We start from the raw sequence: 25246 nt of genomic DNA, 5'->3' as shown, positions 1-25246 counted from the left end.
GAAATACCTGCAGCAACCTCTCTTATTAGCGTCTGAGGTCCTTTTATATATTTAGGTCAGAACCGGGACACTTTGGAGGGTTTTGCTTAAGTCACAACAAAAGTTACCTGACTCTCTCATACGGCTCTGTAGTAATCCAATGATCTGGCCTCATTGGCAGCTGCAATTTTCATGTTCCCCTGACTCCCTCCCATGCATATAGGGGTTATGTGTTTATACCACTATCGAAAAACTATTTAGATGGTATACATTTCACAGCCGAGTTGCTGACCGCCTCAGGGCTTTTTCATGGACGTGAATTAACAACAATTGAATGTACTTTGTTCGTTCAAATCAGCTTAAACAAAATCTCATGACACTTTTCTTCCCTACCAGCTAGTTTCGTCACCAGTTTTCTACCGTGCCCCCTTTACACTCGTCTTTATATTATTTAGTGACGACTGATTACCCCCCCCCTCCCCCTTCTCCCCTGTAAACCATGTGATCCCCCAAAAAATCCTCCGACACCTCCTGTCCTTATGTAAAAATAATAGGTAGCTGACAAAAAATATGACGCTAGCCCCAAGTAAGCAAGAGTAGGAATGACAGCGGGCAAATGACGTAAGAGGTTAAACTGACCCAGTGGGAGGGAGAAGAGTTTCTCTCCTTACAATTAATATTTGACTTCAAAATCTAAACAGCGCAGCTCGCCTCCTTATCGTTTTTTTCCCCTTCCACTCACCTCTCATCGCACTGCTAAAAAATAAATAAATAAATAAATAAACAGATAGACAAATAAGAAGATAAACAAGAAAAGTATGACATGACATAGTGGCCGCGGAGGCTTGGAAAGCAATTTTGACGCCTGGCTAAGTTTGCTTCTGAAATGGCGACGTTTATGGCTATTCTTTGGGGGTGTGTTGTTTCGATTGCTGCTTTGATTGCAGTAATTTTTCCATTATTTTCGATTTACTTGACATACCTCCATTGGAAATATTGTCATCTACCTGGACCAAAACGGGACAGCTTTTTCTCCGGTAACTTGCCTTATATCTTAAGTGAAAGAGCGAAAGGACTAACTATATACGAGATCTCTGGTAAACTTCACGAAATTTACGGTCCAGTTGTTCTTTTGTTTGTCTACCATAACCCATTCACGTTCGTATCTGATCCAGAACTTGTACGAAAATGTATCATCACGCTCAATTTACCGAAAAATCCTGTCGTTTACGGGCAACTTGGATACCCGTTCGGTCAACGTCTAGCCGGACGCGGTGTGTTAAACGAAGTCGACCATGGCGTGTGGCAGAAGCGGAGGGCACTCCTGAATCCAGCATTTCATCGCCGCTACTTGATGAATTTAATGTCCTCGTTTAATGACAGCTGCAACCTGTTTCTGGAAAAATTGGATGAAATGGCTGACGGAAAGACTGTTGTGAATATGGCGGATGAATTCGCCAGAGTTACTCTTGATGTCATCGGAAAGGTACAGTAGTGAAACAGTGACATGGAGTCCGCTTAGAGTCAATAAAATTTGAAAAAAAAAGGAGAGCAAATGTCGCAGAATGCTTTATACCTGAAATGCAGAATAGTAAATGTGAAATGAGGAAGCTGAGTGTCTCTTCTACTCTGTCTAAGTTGATAGCTGCATGGTTTTATTTATGTTATAGTGCATGTCAAGGTGGATCAATGTCAGTATCTATCTAGTATCTAAATGTGTGTACCTACCCCTACCTTAACCCAACAACAGTGGACTGATAACAAGTTACAGTTACGTTGTGGGATTAATGTTGGGTTATGAATGAGTTACTAAGTGTGTAGTTGCTCAGATGATAACATTGATCCATAAATGCTAACCTCAAACAAGCCATATTGGTGAATCAATACCCCAAAGACTTGTGTTTTGGATTCCAGGGTGAAAATTTGTTGTTGTTGTTGTTTTTTTTTTTTAAACTTGGTGTAATTATTGCTTTGTACTCTAATGCGTAAGGCACCTTAACATCACTCCACCCTGGCTGTGTGAAGGCTGGTTGGTACTCTGCTTACAGATACCTATGTACATGTAACTGTGCACAAAATACATTCTGTATCCATCAATTGGCTTGGTTTCATTCACAAATCACGGTGAACCTTCATGTCCATTCAATTAATATAGAACGTTTAATTAACAAATCTATTATACAAGTACCTTTTCCTGTCCTGTCCATCAGTGGATGCTTGATTTTCTACTTGACAGTACAATTAGTCTCGTGCCATTGTTTAAGGGTTGCAAGGTCTAACAATCATATTCTCTTGTACAACAGGTTGCATTCAATGTTGATGTCAATACAATCCAAGATGCTGATAGTCCCTTCCCATCCTCCATTTATAAATGTCTTAAAGGGGTCCTGGAAAGTTTGCGAACTCCATTCTGGAGAATATCTTTGTCAACATATGCTTATCAAAGAAGTGTGATTGAGGCAGCTAAATTCATCCGTAACTTTGGAAAGAAGGTGATCCTCGATAGACAGGGAGCTGTTTTACAAGGAGAAGATACACCACTTGATATTCTTGCTCACATTTTGAGTGTCAAGGAAAAGCAGTCAAGTATCACAAATGAAGATCTTGTGGATGATTTTGTGACATTTTTTGTTGCAGGTGACTGTGTGCATATATATTTACACAGTTGCTACTCAATCAAACAAGTTTGCTTGATGAAAATATTTTCCATTTATATGATTCTATTCCCATTTAATGTACAGTAAAACCCCTAGCACAGACTATTGATGTTTCATCTTTAAAAAACTTTCCTGTTTTTATTGAAGAGATTGTAAAACATCTAATTTTAGGGTATCTGGGAAAATTAAACATTATGATACAATAGTAGATACCTGGTAAATTGAAATTATAATTTGGACATTTCAGTGCCGCAGTGATATTAAAAAAGAATGAGTCTGGCTGCCTTAACAGGCTGTAAGAAACAAAAGAAAGGATATGCTATAGGATCTTTATATGTCATAATTATATTTTAAAACTTAAAGCTTAAAACTCAAACTTTTTGTTTCTAAAATGCTAAGATTTGGCACTTGTTTTTAAGTGACACTAGTCCTTTGTCAAATAATTTACAGAAAATGTACCTCTCTTTGAATTTTTGGTAGCATCTGATTTAAGGAATGTGCCTCATGACACAATTTTTTAATGTTCACATGTGTAGTATTGATGTTGCTATACTTCTATTGCTGTCTAATGATAACTGTTTCCTTCAATTGCAGGTCAGGAAACAACATCTAACCAGTTGTCCTTCACTCTTTATGAAATACTGAGGCATCCAGAGGTTGAAAACAGGTATAATATTGTAATTTCTGCATTTATGGTAACATGCTTTGCTACCTATGAATAGAGGTTAAAACTTTGGGAAAGTTATAGAAACCTCTTTCTCAAGAAAAAGAAGATGTGTTCCATCACTGTGTTGCTTTACCCCTTTAACACCCAAGAGTGACTAGCATCTAATTTCTCTTGACACTAACACTTCTGAATTACAAATTAAGGTCATGAGAATAAAGGAAATGACCACCAACTAAAGAAGCTCCTGACTGTTTAAAAAACTGTCTTAGCAGGCCTTAGGCAATGGTTAGAAAACGGTATGGAGACTGTGCATACGGTTGTTTATTGGGGCTAGGCAGCTGACCCTCTACTTCCCTTTTTACCCAGTAATAATGTCATCACAGACAAACATTTTTACAGCTTTCATAGAGTTTTAGGGGAGGAGAGGCAAAGGGAGATGTACAGTTCTCATTATGTCAACTGTGCCAATAGTTAGACTTCCATTGTAGGTTGTTACCATGGCAAAAACCTAACCTGTTAGAAACACCCTTAATTAAATTAGTACATTTAATTCTCTTCATTTAAATACCACCTAGCAATTTTATCCATCCGAATTTTTCAGTACCAAATAAACTGAATTTTCCTTTAACCCAACCAGATCCTTGATAAATTAAACCAAGTATTTCACTGGTAATTACACTATTTTAAACATTTGAAATTTTTATTATTACATTTTTATATATTTATCTTTTCTATTTATTTTTGGTCTTTTAATTTATTTTTTTGGGGCAGAATTGTTAAGGAAATTGAAGCCGTTCTTGGTTCCCATCAGTTTTTGGAATACAAGGATCTTGGCAACCTTCAGTTCCTGGGTCAGACTCTCAAGGAAGGTTTGCGACTTCATCCTCCAATCGGAGGCATAACGCGCATAACCACCAGAGATGAGAACATTGGGGGTTACATCTTTCCTGCTGGTACCTCTGTGAATATCAGTCAGTTCTTGATGCACCGCCATTTAGATTCATGGAAAGATCCACTTCAATTTGATCCTGACAGATTTTCACCTGAGGTAAAAGGTGAAATTCCACACTCTGTTTACTTCCCATTCTCTCTCGGCCCCCGGACTTGTATTGGACAAACATTTGCTCAGATCGAGGCTCGAGTGTTTATGGCGCGGCTGCTGCAGCAGTTTGAGTTGACACTCTGTCCTGGTCAGGATGATATGAAACACGAAGAGGCTTTGACCCTGAGGCCCAAAGGGGGTGTACTTTGTACTCTCAAACGAAGACACGAAAACTGAAGCAAACCAAAGAGACCCATGTGAATTAGGCAAAAGTAATTAGAGAAATTTTCAATTAAGTGACGAAAAGAATCCGGTTTGGCGTTGGCTTTTCTTCAACTACGCCTGGTGATTGGTCTAGAAAATTAACGCCCCCATTTCAATCAATCAGATCCAATTGAAAACATATTTTCGCATGGTCACATCACAGCGGTCAAACGGCTGCGCATGTTGTTGTAGAAGCTAGGTGGCTTTATTTCAGGTGTTCAATACCAATTTTTCCTTTAAGAGTGATAGTGGTTGTTTCTTATGTTTTCTTTTGTAATTTTGTGCCCAAGTTTTGTTCACGGCCAGCTAAAAATCGATCCCCTCGCACATACCTGACGTGTGACCGCTGTGTTCTTAGCCACACACGTTTTCCCGCGTCAGAGACTCTTTCCATGCGATGAAGTTTGACACATTATTATACATTAATGTTAATTTCTTAATTTTCGTTGGCTCTAATATTTAGGTGTGGTTTGATTTTTGTCTTTGCTACGAGCAATTGGAAATTGGAAATTTTATATTAATAATGGTTCTATGTAAGTCATTAATATTAAGTTATGTTTTTCCATCTGGCCGTGGTTTTCATACAATACAATACAATACAATTATTTTACTAGTTTTTTTCCAAGTGGAGTTTCCACAATTAATTTACATCAATGTCACTTCACTCATTTGCTAAAAATTCGTTTACAATTATTACGATACAATTTCCGAAATTGTTAAAAATAACACAATAAAATAATTGTGAAATAAATTGATCCAATACCACATTTTCCAAACGAACATCATCTTTACGAACGCTTGGGAATATCCATAATAAACAATTGTCGCATTCGGTTTTTGCATTATAGCGAGAATAATCAAGGCCTTTGGCAAACACAGACCTCGGCCTTAAAATAGAATTCTCGCTATCATGCTTAACCTCATCCAATAATTGTTTACTGTTAAGCTTTAGGTGCTTCTTATCCTTGTTCTCACAGGCTGTTGTGATTGGACCAGAAAATTAATGCCACTGTTTCAACCAATCAGATCCCATCGAAACCTTTTTTTGACCTTGACACATACGTTATTTTTCCGCGTTGGAGACTATCTGCTTGTGATGAACTTTGAGTTCGTAGTGTAAATCACGTGGTGATGCTTACTTTTGTTCTGCTTGGCCTCAGTGATTATGTAAGTTTTATATTTGCATTGTATGCTAACAACAAAAAAAAAACCTCCATTTCACAATTTTCTTACTCTAGATAAAAGCTTGAAAATAAAACTAAAATAAATCTCTCTTTTCAAGGAATCTGCTGAATTACCTACGGTTAGATTTCGTCAAGTAGGAAGTAGTCTCCCGAATTTTATTTTATCATGTCATTTGTTGCCATTACATATCAGGGGCCTCAAAAACTGTTTCCATAAGCGGTTGGCGATGGTGCACTTAGCGGCTGAGCCCGGAAAAGGGGCCGTAAGTCAAAATTAAACCCAAACAGACAGAGGTCTTATGGGCAGAGTTAGACCGCCGTTAGCCGCAGCTTTTACTAAAAAACCCTAGATGTCTAAAAAATATTGTTATTATAATAAATTTTGTGTTATGGAATCGTATCAAAAAGAATACAATTTATTGACAAGAGTAGCTCTCTACTTTCTGGTTGCTCTAATGAATATAATGTTTCTCTAATTTTGTCATTGTTAAAACCAGAGGACAGGTTTGACTTTTCCTCCTATATTGTAATTGCAGTTTGCTTTGTGGCAGGACCATAAAGTTGTTTCCTCTTGGACTTTACCGGTTACTCAAATTGCATTTCATATTTGTTTGAATATCAGCAGACATTTCATTTATCTTAGATTCAGCGATTTACGGAGACAACTCGTCTTTGTGACATTATGAGCTTCTGTTTACCCTTTTCCCATTAGCAACCCAAACATGGACACAAAAATACACACTTTGAAATTTATTACAGTTGAAAAAATAAGCCTATTATGACAATTTCAGCGCCGTATTGAAAAGACAATCTAATTCTAACTCGGAACAAGATGTCTCCGCAAGACCTACTTTGTTGTCCGAAAAGTATGGATTAGTAGGCGTAAGTATCCAATATCGCTTACTAGATTCTTTTTAAAGTCTTAAGAAGTATTTAGATTTACAGGCAACAGCCACCACATCACATTAAAAAATAAAACTGAGTGCAAATCATTTGAAGCTGAACTGAAGAAAGAATATTGAAGCCATTTCAGTGCACAAATGCATACATTTCGTTTGGATGAGGTGTTAACGCCAAAAAGTTTTAAATGATTCTGTTGCTAGTTTGAAACAGTTTAATGGAGGACTTCTCGATTCTTCAGACCTTACTCGAGCCATAGACTCGGCAAATATCCAAAATTGAAATTTGTCACTTTTTTCCTTCCTTCTTGAAATGCCCTTGATTTGTGTGAAATCCAAACTGAATGGAAGCAACAAAGAAGATGAGGTGCAATTTTGCAGTAGTGTTACTGAAAGTAACGGATGAGGGAGATTTTTTTTTACTTAGCAAAATTAGAATCTAAATTCAAGGATTTAGGAGTTATGTATTAAAGAAATGATATTTCCATGACGATCAACAAAGGAGAGTTGAAGATAGCGGAAATTTGTGTCAGTAAGGAGAAATTTAGATATCAAAGAATGACGGGCAGAGAGATTACTAGATATTTCTGTTTGACTTCACACGAATAAAACACGAAAGCGAGGACAGAAATTGAAATTTTCTTTGAAAAGCAATGATTTCATTAGATTCAAAGCGAAGGAGATCGCAAAAAGAATTTTTTAAAATTTATTCGTATGACTGTTAATTATTCGAAAGGGAAGACAAAATGCAAATTTTTTTTCAGAAAGTAACGACATACGTTGAGATTCTTCCTAGGTTTTTACCACTTTCCTAGTGCAATGAAGAGACTAGGCTTTCCCTAGGCACTTCCTTAATAGGACGAAAATCTTGTTTTCAAATTTTTTAGAGAAATTTCTTAAGATTTTTACTGTGTCATAAGTCTAGCAAAATCTTTCCAGCCTCGTAGTAATGTGATACGAGTTCACCGAATTGAAGTGCGTTTCCCAGGAACCTTGAAAAAAATTTTCAGTATCATACTCAATACTTTTTTTTGAGTATTGTCCATGCGATTGCAATTTTCTAAAGTTACCAGCTTCCTCTGAAAGATACATAAGAAAAGTGCCTGATCGATTTTCAAAGGTACCTGGCCAAATTGTTTTACTTGTGTTTTATCCTTTATTTCAGTGGGTAAAGAGTATATACAAAAAAAAAACCAGTGAAATAACAAATCTATATATACACATATGTTTTCGGTGAAATTACAGTTAATTGTGATATTGTTCTGTTATGAAGTTTATTCGAAAGTATTTTTGAATCCAAAAAGGGGCATTCTGTATCATAAACGTGGTTCCAATGAAAAAGCAAACACTCATGGCTTGCATTAGCTTAGGGGGGGGGGGATTTTGATGAAGTACGCGAAAATGAAAGGCAAATAAGGAAATAAAGACAGTTTATACAAGTGAAAAGTTATACTTACTTAAAACAGAAATGTTCACAAGCTTGAATGCCAGACCACTTATTACAATTTATGAGTTTTTGGAGAAAAAAAATTGAAATATGACATGAGCTTGGATATGGAAACCATGTAGGGAGAATGTTTCTTACAATAAGACCAAGTGCAACCGGTAAAGGAGCAATGGAATATTGACAAGAGAGAGACATCTTGGTTCTTCTCAAAGAACGAGCATGTTTTTGAAAAGTGCTTTGAAGTAATGTGTTTATTTTCTTTCCAAAAGCTTGACACTGGGCCTGAAAATGGGATTACAGGCTGGGAATATGACAGCAATTGTAAACACATCTCTGAGGTAAAACGATTTTGCAATGTCACTTATGAAGTAGATATTTTCAATGTAGCCCCGTTTTTCACTATCCTATGAAAGTTAATGACAGGCACCTGCTCATAACAGGTAAGTCTTTTTTTTTATTATTATTTTTGAAAGGGATGATAACAACATGACTGAGAAACAACTAGTGCCTTGATTGGTCAAAAACCAATCATTGATTGCACAGGTAAACCCGAAACATTTTAAGCTTATTTTACAAAAGCAATAAACCGCAATTCCCATCGATTTACCGTCATCATAATCCACTTAGGATGTTGGGAAAACACGCGAAAAGTTCATAAACCGTTAATACTCATGTTCTTCCAACATCCCAAGTGGGTTATTGCGCTGGTAAACCAATAGAAAGTGTGGTCCATTGCTTAAATAACAAGCTTTCCTTCGCCCGAAAATATGTTCGACATCGATGTCGTTGCGTGCAGGTTCAACGTCTAATGTGTACTCTAACGGTTGGAACACAATTTCATTCTTTTTTTCATAAGACTAAATTCTAACGTTTCGCATTATTTTTGAATAAGAAAAAACATAGTAGCATCTCCAAATTTAAGTGTTTTTATTTTGACGATAAAATATTTCATTCTCAGACATTATTTCCTCGCGAACTGTTGCTGAAACATCTTATCTTCTCTCCGTTGTATCTTTACTAGGATGCCTCTCTTGCAAGCGATAAAGATCCCCTGTTGGATATTGTATGGCGTATTTTTCACAAACTATGGATGCAGCCAGTCAAATATGTGCGCAATAAAGCCATGTTCAGTTAAGCAATACAGCTTTTCCAGAGAGCGAAACAGTGTGGAGAATCACGCCCTTTATGGTTACAGTTTTAAAAACCTGACAGTGCAGAGTCACAAGAACTGTTTTGAGAACTGTGCGTGGGACTGTCGATGTAAGTCGTTCAACTTTGTAACAAGAATGAAGCAGAAAAACTGTCACCTGAATGAACAAGACAGATATGTGGAACCTGGGGCATTGAAGAGGACAATTGGATTTAGCTATCACGAAATAGGAATTGAGTATAACGTTAAGGTATGATAAACAAATTTCTGTTTTGATTAAGCAAGAGTGAAAGCAAATTCAGTTAAGGAATTTTATTTGGGGGGGAGATGTGGTGGCCACTATAACGGTTAGTTCGCTGGACTTCGGGTTGAGATGTCTGGGTTCGAGACCTGACCAGCTCGTTGTATTGTGTTCTTGGGCTAAAAACTTACTCCTTTACAGTGCCTCTCTCCAACCAGGAATATAAATATGTGCAGGTAAATTGTCAGGGAAGCCTTAGGAGATACTGGGGGGGGGAGCCTTGGGATGGAATAGCATCCCATCCAGGGGGGAGTAGTAATACTCCTGGTCGCTTCATGGCAAAAGAAACGAGATAGGAGGTTGTGTTGGCCACTTGGCCAGAGTGGAGACTTAACCTACATTGGTTTTTAAACTTTTAAACTTCCCTTTTCGTTTTGTTTGATTTGTTTTTATTGTGAAGACAGGTACAAATGCTTTCATGGAAATGGAACTGAATGTAAAATCTTGGTACAATCAATACACGAAATTTGCTTAAGAATTCTACTCAGGAACGAAAAACTAACAAAGCTGTACTGCTTTTCAAACTTTTATTTATTTATTTATTTTTAATCGCAAAGTCAGGAAACAAATGCCTACAATGCCACAATGGATGCTGTCGTGGAAATAGTCACTGTCTCAACGGCGGAACCTGCCAAGAAACCTGTGACAGAAGGAGATTCAGATGTGCGTGCAGGCCAGGTTACATAGGAACGTACTGCGATGAAAAAGCACAAGGTAAGAATGGAGGAATGGAAGCTCGTTGCAAACAGATTTGATATTTTACCACGTCATGAAAGAGCCAGATCTTAGATCTTTGGGACCACTGATTATTTGTTATTATGTCGTTGCTAACAGAGTATAAATGGAGGACAATTAAAAATTGACTGCTAGTAAAGGCGGATAATTAGAATATTACAGAGCCTTTGGGGATAAGATAAATTAAATCTCGGCCCCTCCTCCTCCCCCCCCCCCCCCCACCCTCACGGTAATATAATGACCGTTCCCTTGATAGTGTACCGACATTTCACCACAAGTCTTCGAAACGAAAGGATAAACTTCGGATAACACATAAAACAAAAATGACAATATTTTTCATTCGTCAATACATTTCCATAATTAAGAGTATTGACTTCTGTCATGAAACCAATTTTTATATTAGAATTTAATATTCTTCACGTAGGTGTCATTTTGTATTGACAGTCACCGGTAATAACCCTTTACACCCTGACATCAATATGTATATTCTCCATACGGTTCTCTAGACATTTACTAAGGTGCTGATAAGGAGAATTTTTTTAATGATCAGGAGACTATCTAATTGGCGATCATTTTTTTCAATTCTCGTGACCTAGACGTACGATTGATGAGTGATATTGTCAAGAAAATCGATGCTAATCACTCTAAGGGCTAAAAGTGTTCCTTCAAAATAATTTCACTCTGTAACTTTTGCTTGGCAAATGTCAAAATGATTTTCTGTTCCTCTTTCTTCCATGAAGTTTCAATTTCTAAGAGCTGCGCAGAAATAAAGAAGAATGGTGGTCAATCAGACGGTGTTTATACCATTGATCCAGATGGTAAAGGAGCCTTTCAAGTCTATTGTTATCAGAATTACTCCGCCGGAGGACCCTGGGCTGTCATTCAGAGGAGAATGAACGGCTCGGTTGATTTTTACCGCGGTTGGATGGACTACAAGAAGGGGTTTGGTAATGTGCAGGGAGAATTCTGGCTCGGACTTCTAAACATCCACAGGTTGACCAATCAGCGACAGCAAAAGTTGAGAATAGAGATAGAAAATTTCAATGGGAATTGGTGCTGGGCTGAATACGAAAACTTTACCGTGAGTGGAGAAGATGATGGATTTCGTCTGCAGAGTTTGGGATCTCACACAGGTAAATGATGATAAAGTTTTTCCTTCTGACCAAGATTTGCTACTGACAAGTCCGCAGTCAGCCTTAAACCGTTGAAAGTAATTACATTTTGTCACCAATAAGGAAAAGGGGAAGCATTTTTTAATTAACGTTATAAAAAGCTGGAAAATTTGAGTCCAAAAGCATTCTTGTCAGGTTTGAATTATCTTGTGATTTCACTAGTCCTTATGCAAAGTATTAATTTGTTTAATTACAAAAATATCAAGCCGAGAGGGTTTAAGCGTTCTCTTTAAACGTCTTGTAAAGGTAACCCCTATCTCGACCGTGGTTTTCCTGGAGTACTGTGATTTCATTTCCTCAACGTGTTGCTTTAACCCTTCTGGGGAAAAAATTAAAAAAAACCGATACCCACGTGAGTAGAATTCGCGACATAGGATTGGTTATTTCTAGACTCACCTGGAATCGATCACCGAAAAAAAGACAGTGGTAACTCAAATTGAATCAAAATGTATAACGTCAGAAACTGTGGCCAAAGGCTCAACCATCTCTCCCTGAGTACCCCTACCCTAGACTCTCCTGGAATCGATCACCGAAAAAAAGACAATGGTAACTCAAATTGAATCAAAATGTTTAACGTCAGAAACTGTGGCCAAAGGCTCAACCATCTCTCCCTGAGTACCCTACTCACAATTCTCTTTTTTTTTTGGTTTGTACGTAAACTTGCAGGTTCATGCATAGATGCGTTTTCATACAATGTTGGTGCTCCCTTCTCTACCAAAGATAAAGATGCAGATAGTTATGCGCCTCGTAATTGTGCTGTGGATCATCAGGGAGCCTGGTGGTATAAAAAGTGTACGCAGTGTAATCTGAACGGAAAGTACAACCCCCTGGCTGGTCAGGCAATTACAGGAATTTACTGGTACAAGAACAATAGAACACTAGTTCGCCTTAAATTGGTCGAGATTAAAATACAACCCATCGGATAAATAAATAAGTGTATTATGGCGTAAACATTGGTTTATCAGCCGAGTTCTCGTCGAACGGTACAATTCTATCCTTAGCTGAGTTAAAGGGACAAATTCAAAGCACTGATGAAAGTTTAAGCAGTGATTGTGATCTCCTGAAGTTGCATGCATAACAGATCTAGAATATCGCTTGACACAAAGAGTCTGTCCTGATTGACTCTGCAAAGCACTTAATGAAATTGTGGAGGATTTTAGCGAAATACTGTAGCACTGAGGGAAAGGTAGAAAGTTTTTTCAAAAATCAAATTGGAAAAATAAACAATTTCACGATGAACAATATTCGTCACGTGACTTTTTTCTGATATGGGACTTAATTTCCCTAAGCGCTTGGAAATGTAGTAGTTGTCAGGGTAATATTTGAAATAAATCTGAAATTATTTTTTTTAACAACTATCAATAAAACGTAAACTTTTATATCTTTCTGAGCGCCATGCAGGATACGAAAATGTTAAATATATATGTAACAGCTTGTTACCGAAGTGAAGGTGACTAATGTCCGATTTTAGAGACTTCAATGTTTCCGGGTATTTTTTAATGTTTTGTTGTTAGTAACTGGTTTTTATCATTTATTTAGAGTTTCCCCAATCCAAATTTGAAACGTTAAGAAAATCTTTATTTAGTATCTTTCTTTAGCATTTATCGTATAACTGAGAGTATTTTTCTATACGTACACCTTTCAAATCCATTTCCACTGCGACAAAAACGAAAAACAATATTTCATGTTTTGCTGTGAGTTAAAGCCTGAAAACTTTCACTAAAACAACCACTTCCCACTGGTTTTAGCAATTTTGAACCTCGTTTGAGCGGTTTCTTCAGCCTGTTATGCATGGGTTTTTCACCAAAATATTCATGAAATGTTCCGAACTTGATTTCCTCGTCACTCTCGCTTGAGTGCTCCTGTTCAATTGAGCTAGAAGCTCCTCCCGTTTTGACTCGTTCTGTTTTCAGTGCTTGTGGCAAACTTCTGACAGACATTTCAGAACGTGAGCGAGAGACATTTGGGCTGTGTACGTGTGGAATATGATCAGGGCTTAATAAGCTTTTCTGCACTCCTTTAGGGTCCACAGGTAACTCGCCTAACGGCCAGGATAGCGATGTAATAAGTTGTCGTCTATTGTTGACGCAAGTCGAAGCACGCCTTTTAGAATTGGGTTTTCGCCCGTTCTTATCTTTTTTGACTAAATGTGGATTAACAGTTTTCTGTGTGGCTGGAAATAAGAATTTTAAAGTGTCCTCTTTTTCATTAATTGCCTCTGAGTGTTCAGGCATGACCAGCCGCGAGTTTGCACTGAGTTCTGTCTCATGCATTGACATAGACCTGAATCTGGAATCAACAACTTTGGGTTCCAATCCTTGAGACAATTTCTTGTTTTTCAAGACGCGTTTGAAAGCCATATATCCCAATGCGATTGTGCACATTGAGTTAGAAATACGAGGCTCCTCTGAAGCGCTGCAAAGTTTAGAATTGTGATCTCTCTCGGTTCTCTGAGGTAGTGCCAATCGTGGGCATTCTGCCTCGGTTTTCGACGACCCTTGGAAAGACCAACTCTGCGACCTCCACTTAAACTGCGCGGAACCCGCTGCATTATCCTGACTTGTAGAACTAACGAGTTTGGCTTTCCATCCCGCCAATGCTTCTATTTTGGGTTCAGTATGTCTTCGTCTCTGTTTTGTCACGTTACTCTGAGTTTCAGCTCCTTCCAACAATCTAGGCTGGTATTTTAAAGATACAATCCCATCTTTTCGCATCCCATCGCTTCCATGCCCACGAGTTTTTGAGTCCAGTTTTGAAAGATCAGGCTGATTTCTTGCAAGTCTTGCTTGATTTTCTTTGATAACGTATAGTGGTTCGAACACGCGATGAATCGATTTGAGCTCATTCCATATTTTAACTTTCTCATGATAATTTGATTTGATCCTTTTGTGTTTATCTCGCTCTATTTTGTCGCTTATCTCGTCTAGACGCACCTGAGCTGCTCGAGCAATCCGCACTGAGCTTGTATCTCGGTGCAGACTGTTTTTCCTGTGCATGCTAGACAGTTAAATCTGCAGGCTTCCAAATCTGTTTACTTTTTGAAACCTTTTCCATAGCGCTGACAATTTGCATGCACTTAACAAAAGCATTACCCATTATGTTGCGTGGGCATTTGTTTTTACAAGTAATTAACTATTTGCTCAAATCGTTGGATATTTTTTATTATCAGCATTGATCTAGCTTTCTTCGTCAAAAACAGCTTCCTCTGACAAACTTTATTGAACACCTATTTCGCTATTGAAGGTACTAATTTGCGATGCAGAGCATTTAATAAACTGTAGTGTCTTCCACAAGCTTTATCGTCGACAATAACTTAATGTATAAACGTAATTGATTACATGAGGCTTCACCCTTGTGTATACTCATGGGTGATTAGGCATCCAATATTGTTTGGCGAGGGTAATGCTTTTAGCGGGAATCTCGACGTTTAGGAGCTTATTTCGCTCGCTTTTCTTGAGACTTCTTATATCATTTTGTGGTCGTATTACGGTAATGTCGCCAGTCCTTCATGGCAGTCGAGCGAGAAAGGGGCCGCGTTGAACGACGGGAGGGAAGCTAACAAGGAACCGCTGGATTCGGCTGTATCTGAATACGATCCATTTCTATATAGTGAAGGACTAGGAGCACTGCCAATCGCTCAAGACACATGGAATGCTACTGAGTTCATTACAGGTTACCTATCTCTATCAATTTTTCTGGCACTAATTTAAATTCCAGGCTGGAGGGTAGAAAAGAGAATTTCCATGTGAAAAACGTACACGCAGAATATTAGAAAGAGGAGAAAGAGCAAATGATTTCCCCCGATTATCTGTTTCAGTCTGATCATCCAAGCGATACATTACAGGCCATACAATAGGCACTAGGAGAAGAAGATTAAATTCTATATTTATCAAAATGTAGTAAACGGCTTTCGGAATAAGTGTGAGTAACGTTGAGTTTCAAATGTAAACTTAAATACATAATTTGCCGTCGGGGTTTCCGTTCTCAGACCAAGTAACTTTGGATGATTCCACGTTGTTGTTTCGCAGAGGATGGCTAAGAAATGTACACAGCCGTTTAAGACGCACGTGCTGAGCTATTGTTTAGCTCGTTACCTTCGCCGTCGTGGTTTGCTAAAGATCCCTAATAGCCTAATGAGTGCTTGCTGACCTAAAATCTCCGTTCCGACGGCCTCTTTTTTTCTTGTCTTTTTTTTTTTTTTAATTATGCACTGAGTATATGTCCAAACATAATTCGTTGAAGAAAAAGTGATGATCACTCGATCATAAAAAGGCGATAGATCACCACATTTTTGCTCGATAGAAAATGCCCGTGATTCTCTCACTCCTATAGAGATTTAAATGTGACCTATTTCAAAATTTCAAAACATGAAAGGAATGGCTCAAATGTGATTTGGATTTTGGGATTAACGCGTGTCGCAGTTTTAGGGAGCGGTAGTGTTAAAGAGACAGCGCTCCCCCAATGACTGGGCAGTATCCTGTTTAGTGCTGACAGATGTTAATTCAAGCATATGGTTTACACGTTCCTCTAGAGAAAAGAGAAAGTTCTCTAAAGTACTTGATCCTTAGCTCCAGTCAAAACCAGACACAAATATTAAAATACAGTAGCAGACGACGGTCTCATTAATCTAAATCAGTAACATAAATAACGCAAGACTTACTGAAGCTGTAAGCGTCTATTATTTTTTTTTTTCAAGGAAAAAAAATAACATCAACAATCCTTTTTAGGGATATTTTGTTGAGTAAGCCATTTGAAAGCAATACACACAATACATACGCACAGTCTCATCGCGTGGAAGATCCTGCGCGCATACGTGCACTGAGTGGAGAGTGGGTGCTAAGCAACACCGATAACAACTGGTTTAATACTTCTTACCAAGATATTAGCAAGAGAAATGAAACAATAAGAATGTTAATTTGTAACCTTATTGTGCCCCTGAGAGAAGAAACAAAAGTGTAGGAAATACTCCAATACACTGGTGGCCGTTGTTGTTTGTGTTGTCTTGAATTACCCTTCAAAAGGTCTCGAGTTAAAAGCACCACGGCATCGAAAGACACTTTAGACAAGACCGTAAGTCTGGGATTGAACAAAATTTGAGAGTGAGTCGAAGAAGGTGATTAATACAATTTGAAAAGGGTTATTCCGGAAGATTAAAAGCACAGCAAAATTTGACACTTTGAAAAAACTACAGACCTCTATAGAGCTGGAAACTAAAGTTACCAAAAAATTTAAAAAGTAAAACTGTGCACGGAAACAAAATATTTCTACCAATAAATATTTTATTATCAACTGAAAGATGGCGACTTTGTAGTATGACAAGCCGACTTCACTCATCATTCGAACGCATTCATTACGCTAAATATAGACAATTTATTTTGGACTTAAAAGTTAAGTGGTACAAGGAGAAATTTTATAACTGTTACACTTCGTCCACTCGGAACTATTACATGCCATGAAAGCGGGTACATTGCTAGTAAAGAGATCAATATTGCACAAAAAGGAATAAATAGTTTCCTCCAGTTTCTTATTTGCTATTCAATACTGCAACCCCCTGCCGGGTTATATTTCAATTTCGGGAGCAAACATTTTCTTGTTTGATGTATTTCAATGTATTCACGACTGAAAGCTTTTGTATATAGCGCATGCGAGTAATACTGTCAAGTTTCCGAGACCTCTTCAATCAGGTGGAGAAGAATCAACAAGATATAAAATCAATTAAAAACTATTGAACGATGCAGTATTTGAAATAATTCTTCCACCAGATTGCCATAGTCTTTTTCTTCATAACAAAGAGATATTTTCCAAGTGTTTTGAAACGAAAAAATTACGTGATCGATTCTAACGTGAATGTGCTCAGTGTAAAAGGCTAAACAGGCGCAAACAAACAACGCAATCAAACGACTTTTTTGTTTATTTTAGATAAGGAAATACATTAGACTAAACGTCATTATATTTGCGCTCTTGGTGGGTAATTTTCGCACAAGAAATGTGTTTTGCACCCAATTAAAACAGGCCGTTCTGTCACCCACTCTGCGCAAATTTTGTGTTATACGGAGAACACGATTTGAGCTTAGAGTTTTTGTGATCTCTTGGTACAACATTTCGATCTCATTAACACTCCTATCGGCCTAAGCTCAAACAACATTAAAAATACAGTTAAAAAAAAACAATTTTTTTCTATAAAGCAATGGAATTATCTAGCAACCTTTGTGGTGTTGCAGGTGTAGAGTTAAAGAATCCCCAATGAAAGGGTTTCCAAATCTTCACAAAAATAGTGGATTAATTAGGGGAAAGGAAGTGTGTGTGTGGAAAGTGTAGTATGTGTAAAATGATGAAAAATAAAAATGTTAGTTGTTAAATAGAGCACGTACCATTAGGCAGTGCAAAAATATAATGATCAGTTGATGAAAAGTGCTAACGTTGAGGGACCAACAAACTGCAAGGCAGCTACGTCAACCTCAAGGCAGCATCAAAATAAACTTGAAATCATTAGTTCTTAAATTATGTACTATAGAATATTAACGCCCCCATTTCAACCAATCAGATCCAATTCAAAACATATCTTCGCTTAGTCGCATTACATCGGTCAAACGGCTGCGCATGTAGTTGTAGAAGCTAGGTAGCTTTCTTTCAGGCTTTCAATACCAAGTTGTCTTTTAAGAGTAACAGTGGCTATTTCTTTAGTTTTCTTTTGTAAGAGAGTGTTTTCATGTGATAAAGTTTGACTAATTATTGTACATGAATATCAATATCTTAATTTTCTTTTGCTCTAATATTAAGGTGTGGTTTAATCATTGACTTTGTAAAGCGCAATTGGAAATTTATATTGATAATGGTGCTATTTAAGTCAATAACTCATTTAATATAAGGTTATGTTCTTCCATCTGGCAATAGTTTTTATACAATACAATACAATTATTTCACTGGTTTTTTTTCCCAATTGGGGTTTCCAGAACTAATTAACATCAATGTCAGTTCACTCATTTGCTAAAAATTCGTTTACAATTATTACGATACAATTTCCGAAATTGTTAAAAAATAACACATTCGAATAATTATTAAATAAATTGATCCAATACCACATTTTCCAAACCAACGTCATCTTTACAAGCGCTTCGGAATATCCATCATAAATAATTATCGCTTTCGGTTTTTGCATCATAGCGAGAATTATCAAGGCCTTTGGCAAAGACAAACCTCGGCCTTGAAATAGAATTCTCGCTATCATGCTTAACCTCATCCAATAATTGTTTACTGTTAAGTTTTAGGTGCTTCTTACCCTTGTTCTTAGTGCAAATCACGTGGTGATACTTACTTTTTTTCTGCTTGGCTTCAGTGATTATGTAAGTTTTATATTTACATTATATGCCAACAAAACGAAACAAAAACGCTGCATTTACAACTATTTTTTTACTCGAGATAAAAGCTTGAAAATCACAATAAAGTAAATCTCTCCTTTCAAAGAATCTGCTGAATTATCTTCAGTCAGATTTCATCAAATACGAATTAGTCTCGCCAATTTTATTTTGTTCATGTCATTTTTATGCCATTACATATTAGGGGCCTCAAAACTGTTTCCATAAGCGATTGGCGATGGTGCGCTTGGCGGCTGAGCCTGGAAAAGGAGCCGTAAGTCAAAATTTTGTCATCGTTCAAACTAGAGGAAAAGTTTGACTTTTCCTCGTATATTGTAATTGCAGTTTGCTTTGCGGCAGGACCATAAACTTATATCCTCTTGGACTTTACCGGTTACGCAAATTGCATTTCATTTTTGTTTGAATATCAGTCTTTGTGACAGTAAGAGCTTCTGTTTACCCTTTTCCCATTAGCAGCCCAAACAAGGGCACAAAAATACACACTTTGAAATTTATTACAGCTGAAAAAATAACCCTATTATGACAAATTCAGCGCCGTATCGGAAAGACGTTCTAATTCTAACTCGGAACAAGATGTCTCCGCGAAACCTACTTTGTTGTCCGCAGATTATGGATTAGTAGGCGTAAGTATCCGATATCGCTTACTAGGTTATTTTTAAATTCTCAAGAAGTATTTAGATTGACAAGAAATAGCCACTAAATCACACTAAAAAATAAAACTGAGCGCAAATCATTTGAAGCTGAACTGAAGAGAGAATATTGAAGACATTTCAGTGCACAAATGCATACATTTCGTCTGGATGAGGTGTTGACGCCAAAAAGTTTAAATAATCCTGTTGCTAGTTTGAACCAGTTTAATGGAGGTAAAAAAAAAGTATTTATTAGTCACTATTAGTCACTCTTTAGAGCTTACTCAAGCCACAGACTCCGCAAATATCCAAATTTGAAATTCGTCAGTTTTTTCCTTCCTTCTTGAAATTCCCTTGATTTGTGGGAAATCCAAACTGAATGGCAGCAACTAAGAAAGTGAGATACAATTTTGCAGTAGTGTTAATGAAGGTAACAGATGAGGGAGATTTTTTTATTTAGGAAAATTAGAATTCTAAATTCAAGGATCTAGGAATAATATGTCGATGAAATGAAATTTTTTTGTGATAAATTTCCCCGGTGATCAACAAAGGAGAGTTGAAGATAGCGGAAATTTGTGTCAGTAAGGAGAAATTTAGATATCAAAAAATGACCGGCAGAGGGATTACTAGATACTTCTGCTTGACTTCACACGATGACAACAAGAAAGCGAGGACAGAAATAGAAATTTTCTCTAAAAGCATGATTGGAGTCAAAGCGAAGGAGATCGTAAAAAATTTTTTGTTTTGATTTATTCGGATGTCTGACAATTATTCGAAAGGGAAGACAAAATGTATATTTTCGCAGAAAGCAACGACATACGTTGAGATTCTTCCTAGGTTTTTACCACTTTCCTTTTGCAATGAAGAAACTAGGCTCTCTACAAGCATTACCTTAAAAAGGACGAAAATCCTGTTTCAAATTGTTTAGTGAAATGTCTTAAGTTTTCGACTTTGGCATAAGTCTAGCAAAATCTTTCCAGCCTCGTGGTAATGTGATACGAACTCACCGAATTGAAATGCGTTTCCCAGGAACCTCGAAAAATTTTCAGTATCATACCGAACATTTTTTGAGTATTTCCCATCCGAATGCAAGAAAATGCATCATTTCTCGTCATTTCTGTAATTACCAGCTTACGAAACACCTTTCCTCTCAAAGATACGTAAGAGGAAAGCAGAGAGAAAAGTGTCTGATCGATTTTCAAAGATACCCGGCCGAATTATTTTTATTCATGTTTTATCCTTTATTTCAGTGGGTTAAGAGTACATGCAAAATAGACTCATGAAATAACAAATTTATATATAAATGTGTTCTCGATGAAATTGTTGTTAATTTTGATATCGTTCTGTTATGAAGTTCATTCGAAAGTATTTTTGAATAAAAAAAATATATTTTGTATCATAAATTTGGTTCTAATGAAAAAGCAAACACTCATGACTTGCATTTGCTTAGGGGGGATTTTGATGAAGTACGCGAAAATGAAAGGCAAATGAAGAAATGAAAAGAGTTTATTCAAGTGGAAAGTGGTGCTTACAGACTGGATGCCTGACCACTTATTACAATTAATGAGTTTTTGGAAAAAAAATTGAAATATGACATGAGTCTAGGTATGAAAACTACGTAGGGAAAATATACCGTACTACAACACATATTGCATCAGGTAAAGGAGCAACTGAATATTAACAAGAGAGAGGCTATCTCGGTTCTTCTCAAAGAACGAGCATGTTTTTAAAAAGTGATTTAAAATAGTGGGGGTATTTATTTTCTTTCCAACAGTTTGACACTGACTATGAAAATGGGATAGCAAGCTAGGAATATGACAGTAATTGTAAACACATCGGTGAGGTAAAACGATTTTGCAATGTCATGTATGAAGTAGTTATTTTCAATGTGGCCCCGTTTTTCACTATCACATGAAAGATCAATGACAGCCGCCTTCTCATAAGAAGAAAGACTTAATTCATATGTTTGAAAGGGATAATAACAAAACAGTTCTTTAGGATACAACGAGTGCCCTGATTGGTCAAAAACCAGTCGTTTATTGCACAGGTGAACCCGAAACATTTTAAGCTTATTTTACAAAAGCAGTAGACCGCACTTCCTACCTATTTACCTTCGTCATAATCCAGTTAGGGTGTGGGGAGAACGTTATAGATCATAAATTCTCATGTTCTTCCAACATCCCAAGTGGGTTATTACCCCAGTAAACGATAGGAAGTGTGGTCCATTGCTTAAACAACAAGCTTTCCTTCGCCCGAAATATGTTCGACATCGATGTCGTTGTGTGCAGGTTCAACGTCTACTTTATCCTCAAACGGTTAGAACACAATTTCGTTTTTTCAGAAGACTAATTTCTAACGTTTCACGTTATCTTATAGCATTATAGCATCTCCAATGTTGAGACTTTTATTCAAGGATGATATATTATTTCTCGTAGACACTATTTCCTCATGAACAGTTGATGAAACATCTTATCTTCTCTCTGTTGTATCTTTAATAGGATGCCCCTTTTGCAAACGATAAAAATTCCCTGTTGGATATTGTATAGCTTATTTTTCACAAACTATGGATGCAGCCAGTCAAATATGTGCGCAATAAAGCCATGTTCAGTTAAACAATACAGCTTTTCCAGAGAGAGAAACAGTGTGGAGAATCACGCCCTTTATGGCCACAGTTTTAAAAACCTGACAGTACAGAGTCACAAGAACTGTTTTGAGAACTGTGCGTGGGACTGTCGATGTAAGTCGTTCAACTTTGTAACAAGAATGAAGCAGAAAAACTGTCACCTGAATGAACAAGACAGATATGTGGAACCTGAGGCATTGAAGAGGACAATTGGATTTAGCTATCACGAAATAGGAATTGAGTATAACATCAAGGTATGATATACACATTTCTGTTTTGATTTCGCAAGAATGAAAGCAAATGCAATAAAGGAATTTTCCTTTCCGGTGGGAGATGAGGTGGCCCATATCACGGTTAAAGGGGTAAGTTTCTAAAGAAACTGTGGTGCTGCGTCGGTGGGAGAGTATAGCAGGTAATTTAGTGCCCTTCGTCAGAACGATTCAATCGCTCTGACGAAGGGCTAACGCTCGAAACGTCAGCTTTTTTACTCTTTACGGTGGCTAATTTACGTTTTCAACCCAGTTGTTAACACTAAATTACCTGCTATATCACGGTTAGTTCGCTGGACTTCGGGTTGAGAGGTCTGGGTTCGAGACCTGGCCAGGTCATTGTGCTGACCTGGCTAGGTCTCAAACTTCTTTTTCATTGTAAAGTCAGGAACCAAATGCCTACAATGCCACAATGGATGCTGTCGTGGAAATATTCATTGTCTCAACGGTGGAACCTGCCAAGAAACCTGTGACAGAAGGAGATTCAGGTGTGCGTGCAGGCTTGGCTACACAGGAAACTACTGCGATAAAAGAGTGCAAGGTAAGAATGGAGGAATGGAAGCTCGTTGCAAACAGATTTGATATCTTACCACGTGATAAAAGAGCCAGATCTTAGATCTTAGCAACCACTGATTATCTATTATTTAGTCATTGCTAACAGAGTATTAATAGGGGACAATGAAAATTGACTGCCAGTAAGGGATAGCCTTAGGGGATAAGATAAATTATATCTCCACCCCCCCTCCCCCTGCCCCCCCACTGGTGATATGATGACCGGTCCCTTGATAGTGTACCGGCATTTCACCTCAAGTCCTCGAAACGAAAGGATAAACTTCGCATACCACATAAAACAAAAATGACAATTATTTTTCATTCATCAACACATTTCCATAATTAAGAGTATTAGCTTTTGTCATGTAACCAATTTTTAGATTAAAATTTAATGTTCTTCACGTGGGTGTCATTTTGTATCGACAGTCACCGGTGATAACCCTTTACACCCTAACATCAATATGTATATTCTCCATACGGTTCTCTAGACATTTATTAAGGTGCTGAAAAGGAGAATTTGCTTAATGATCAGGAGATTATCTAACTAGTGATCGTTTTCTTTATTCTCGTGACCTAGATGTGTGATTCATGGGTGATACTGTTAGGAGAAATTAGATGCTAATCACTCTAAGGGCTAAAAGGGTCCATGTAAAATGATTTCACTCTGTAACTTTTGCTTCAAATATCAAAATGATTTTCTGTTCATCTTTCTTCCATGAAGTTTCAATTTCTAAGAGCTGCGCAGAAATAAAGAAGAATGGAGGTCAATCAGACGGTGTTTATACCATTGATCCAGATGGTAAAGGAGCCTTTCAAGTCTATTGTTATCAGAATTACTCCGCCGGAGAACCCTGGGCTGTCATTCAGAGGAGAATGAACGGCTCGGTTGATTTTTACCGCGGTTGGATGGACTACAAGAAGGGGTTTGGTAATGTGCAGGGAGAATTCTGGCTTGGACTTCTAAACATCCACAGGTTGACCAATCAGCGACAGCATAAGATGAGAATAGAGATAGAAAATTTCAATGGGAATTGGTGCTGGGCTGAATACGAAAACTTTACTGTGAGTGGAGAAGATGATGGATTTCGTCTGCAAAGTTTGGGATCTTACACCGGTAAATGATGCTATAGCTTTCCTTCTCACCAAGATTTGCTACTGACAAGTCCACAGTCAGTCTTGAACCGTTGAAAGTCATTACACTTTGTCACTAATAAGGAAAAGGGGAAATGTTTTTTTAATTAACGTTATAAATAGCTGGGTAAATGCATTCTTGTCAGGGTTGTACTATTTTGTGATTTCACTAGTCCTTATGCAAAGGCATTACTTTATTTAATTACAAAAATATCAAGCCGAGAAGATTCAAGCGTTCTCTTTAAACGTCTTGTAAAGGTAACCCCTAACTCGACTGTGGCTTCCCTGGAATACTGTGATTTCATTTCCTCAACCTGTTGCTTTCACTCTTCTGGAGCAGAATTTAGAAATAGGATACCCACGTGAATAGAATTCGCAACATAGGATTAGTTACTTCCAGACTCTCCTGGAAACGATCAACGAAAAAAAAGAGAATGGTATCTCAAATTGAATCAAAATGAATAAAGTTAGAAACTGAGGCCAAAGGCTCAACCATCTCTCACCAAGTACCCTACTCACTGTTTTTTTTAATTTTTGGTTTGTACGTAAATTTGCAGGTTCATGCATAGATGCGTTTTCATACAATGTTGGTGCTCCCTTCTCTACCAAAGATAAAGATGCAGATAGTAATGCGAATAGTAATTGTGCTGTGGATCATCAGGGAGCCTGGTGGTATAAAAATTGTACGTACTGTAATTTGAACGGAAAGTACAACCTCCAACCTGGTCAGGAAATTACAGGAATATACTGGTACCAGAACAATGGAACACCAGATCGCCTTATTAAATGGGTCGAGATTAAAATACAACCCTTCGGATAAATCTATATATTTGGGCGTCAACATTGGTCTATCAGCCGAGTTCTCGGCGAACGGTACAATTCCATCCTTAGCTGAGTTAAAGGGACAAATTCAGAGCCCTGAAGAAAGTTTAAGCAGTGATTGTGATCTCCTGTATTTGCATGCAGAATATCACTCCACACAAAGAGTCTGTCTTGATTGACTCTGCAAAGTAATTAATGAAATTGTGGAGGATTTTAGCGAAATACTGTAACACTGAGGGAAAATTTCTAAGTTTTTTCAAAAACCAAATTGGTAAAATAAACAATTTCACGATGAACAATATTCGTCACGTGATTTTTTTTCGGATAAGGGACTTAATATCCCTAAA

At 37.4% G+C, this 25246-nt stretch overlaps 3 protein-coding genes across 6 annotated transcripts; all 3 read left to right on the top strand.

Moving 5' to 3' along the window:
- Nucleotides 1–865: 865 nt before the first annotated feature.
- On the top strand, nucleotides 866–5363 carry LOC131796638 (cholesterol 24-hydroxylase-like). Its single transcript, XM_059114230.2, has 4 exons — nucleotides 866–1465; nucleotides 2283–2616; nucleotides 3231–3303; nucleotides 4075–5363. The coding sequence occupies exons 1-4, from the start codon at nucleotides 866–868 to the stop codon at nucleotides 4580–4582; spliced, it is 1515 nt and encodes a 504-aa protein (XP_058970213.2). The 3' UTR covers nucleotides 4583–5363.
- Nucleotides 5364–6576: 1213 nt separating this feature from the next.
- Nucleotides 6577–12740, top strand: LOC136282288 (microfibril-associated glycoprotein 4-like). 3 transcript variants are annotated; one of them, XM_066169710.1, is made up of 6 exons: nucleotides 6577–6675; nucleotides 8409–8477; nucleotides 9161–9539; nucleotides 10148–10304; nucleotides 11066–11458; nucleotides 12164–12740. In XM_066169710.1, exons 2-6 carry the CDS (start codon nucleotides 8428–8430, stop codon nucleotides 12421–12423), a joined length of 1239 nt encoding a protein of 412 aa, XP_066025807.1. In that variant the 5' UTR covers nucleotides 6577–6675; nucleotides 8409–8427; the 3' UTR covers nucleotides 12424–12740. The 3 variants fall into 3 exon arrangements, with proteins under 3 accessions (XP_066025807.1, XP_066025808.1, XP_066025809.1); XM_066169711.1 differs by lacking the exon at nucleotides 6577–6675 and having other exon boundaries at nucleotides 8293–8477; XM_066169712.1 differs by lacking the exons at nucleotides 6577–6675; nucleotides 8409–8477 and adding an exon at nucleotides 8754–8962.
- Nucleotides 12741–19418: 6678 nt separating this feature from the next.
- LOC131796651 (microfibril-associated glycoprotein 4) lies at nucleotides 19419–25230 on the top strand. Of its 2 annotated transcripts, XM_066169709.1 has the most exons (6): nucleotides 19419–19496; nucleotides 21277–21345; nucleotides 22001–22379; nucleotides 22779–22935; nucleotides 23668–24060; nucleotides 24635–25230. In XM_066169709.1, the coding sequence occupies exons 2-6, from the start codon at nucleotides 21317–21319 to the stop codon at nucleotides 24895–24897; spliced, it is 1221 nt and encodes a 406-aa protein (XP_066025806.1). In that variant the 5' UTR covers nucleotides 19419–19496; nucleotides 21277–21316; the 3' UTR covers nucleotides 24898–25230. The 2 variants fall into 2 exon arrangements, with proteins under 2 accessions (XP_066025806.1, XP_058970231.2); XM_059114248.2 differs by lacking the exons at nucleotides 19419–19496; nucleotides 21277–21345 and adding an exon at nucleotides 21719–21817.
- The last annotated feature ends 16 nt before the right edge of the window (nucleotides 25231–25246 follow it).

The sequence above is a fragment of the Pocillopora verrucosa genome, chromosome 7 (genome assembly GCF_036669915.1).
Source record: "Pocillopora verrucosa isolate sample1 chromosome 7, ASM3666991v2, whole genome shotgun sequence".
NCBI lineage: Eukaryota > Metazoa > Cnidaria > Anthozoa > Scleractinia > Pocilloporidae > Pocillopora > Pocillopora verrucosa.
The sequence above is the reverse complement of the archived record's forward strand: the minus strand, read 5'-3'. Positions and strand labels throughout refer to the sequence as shown.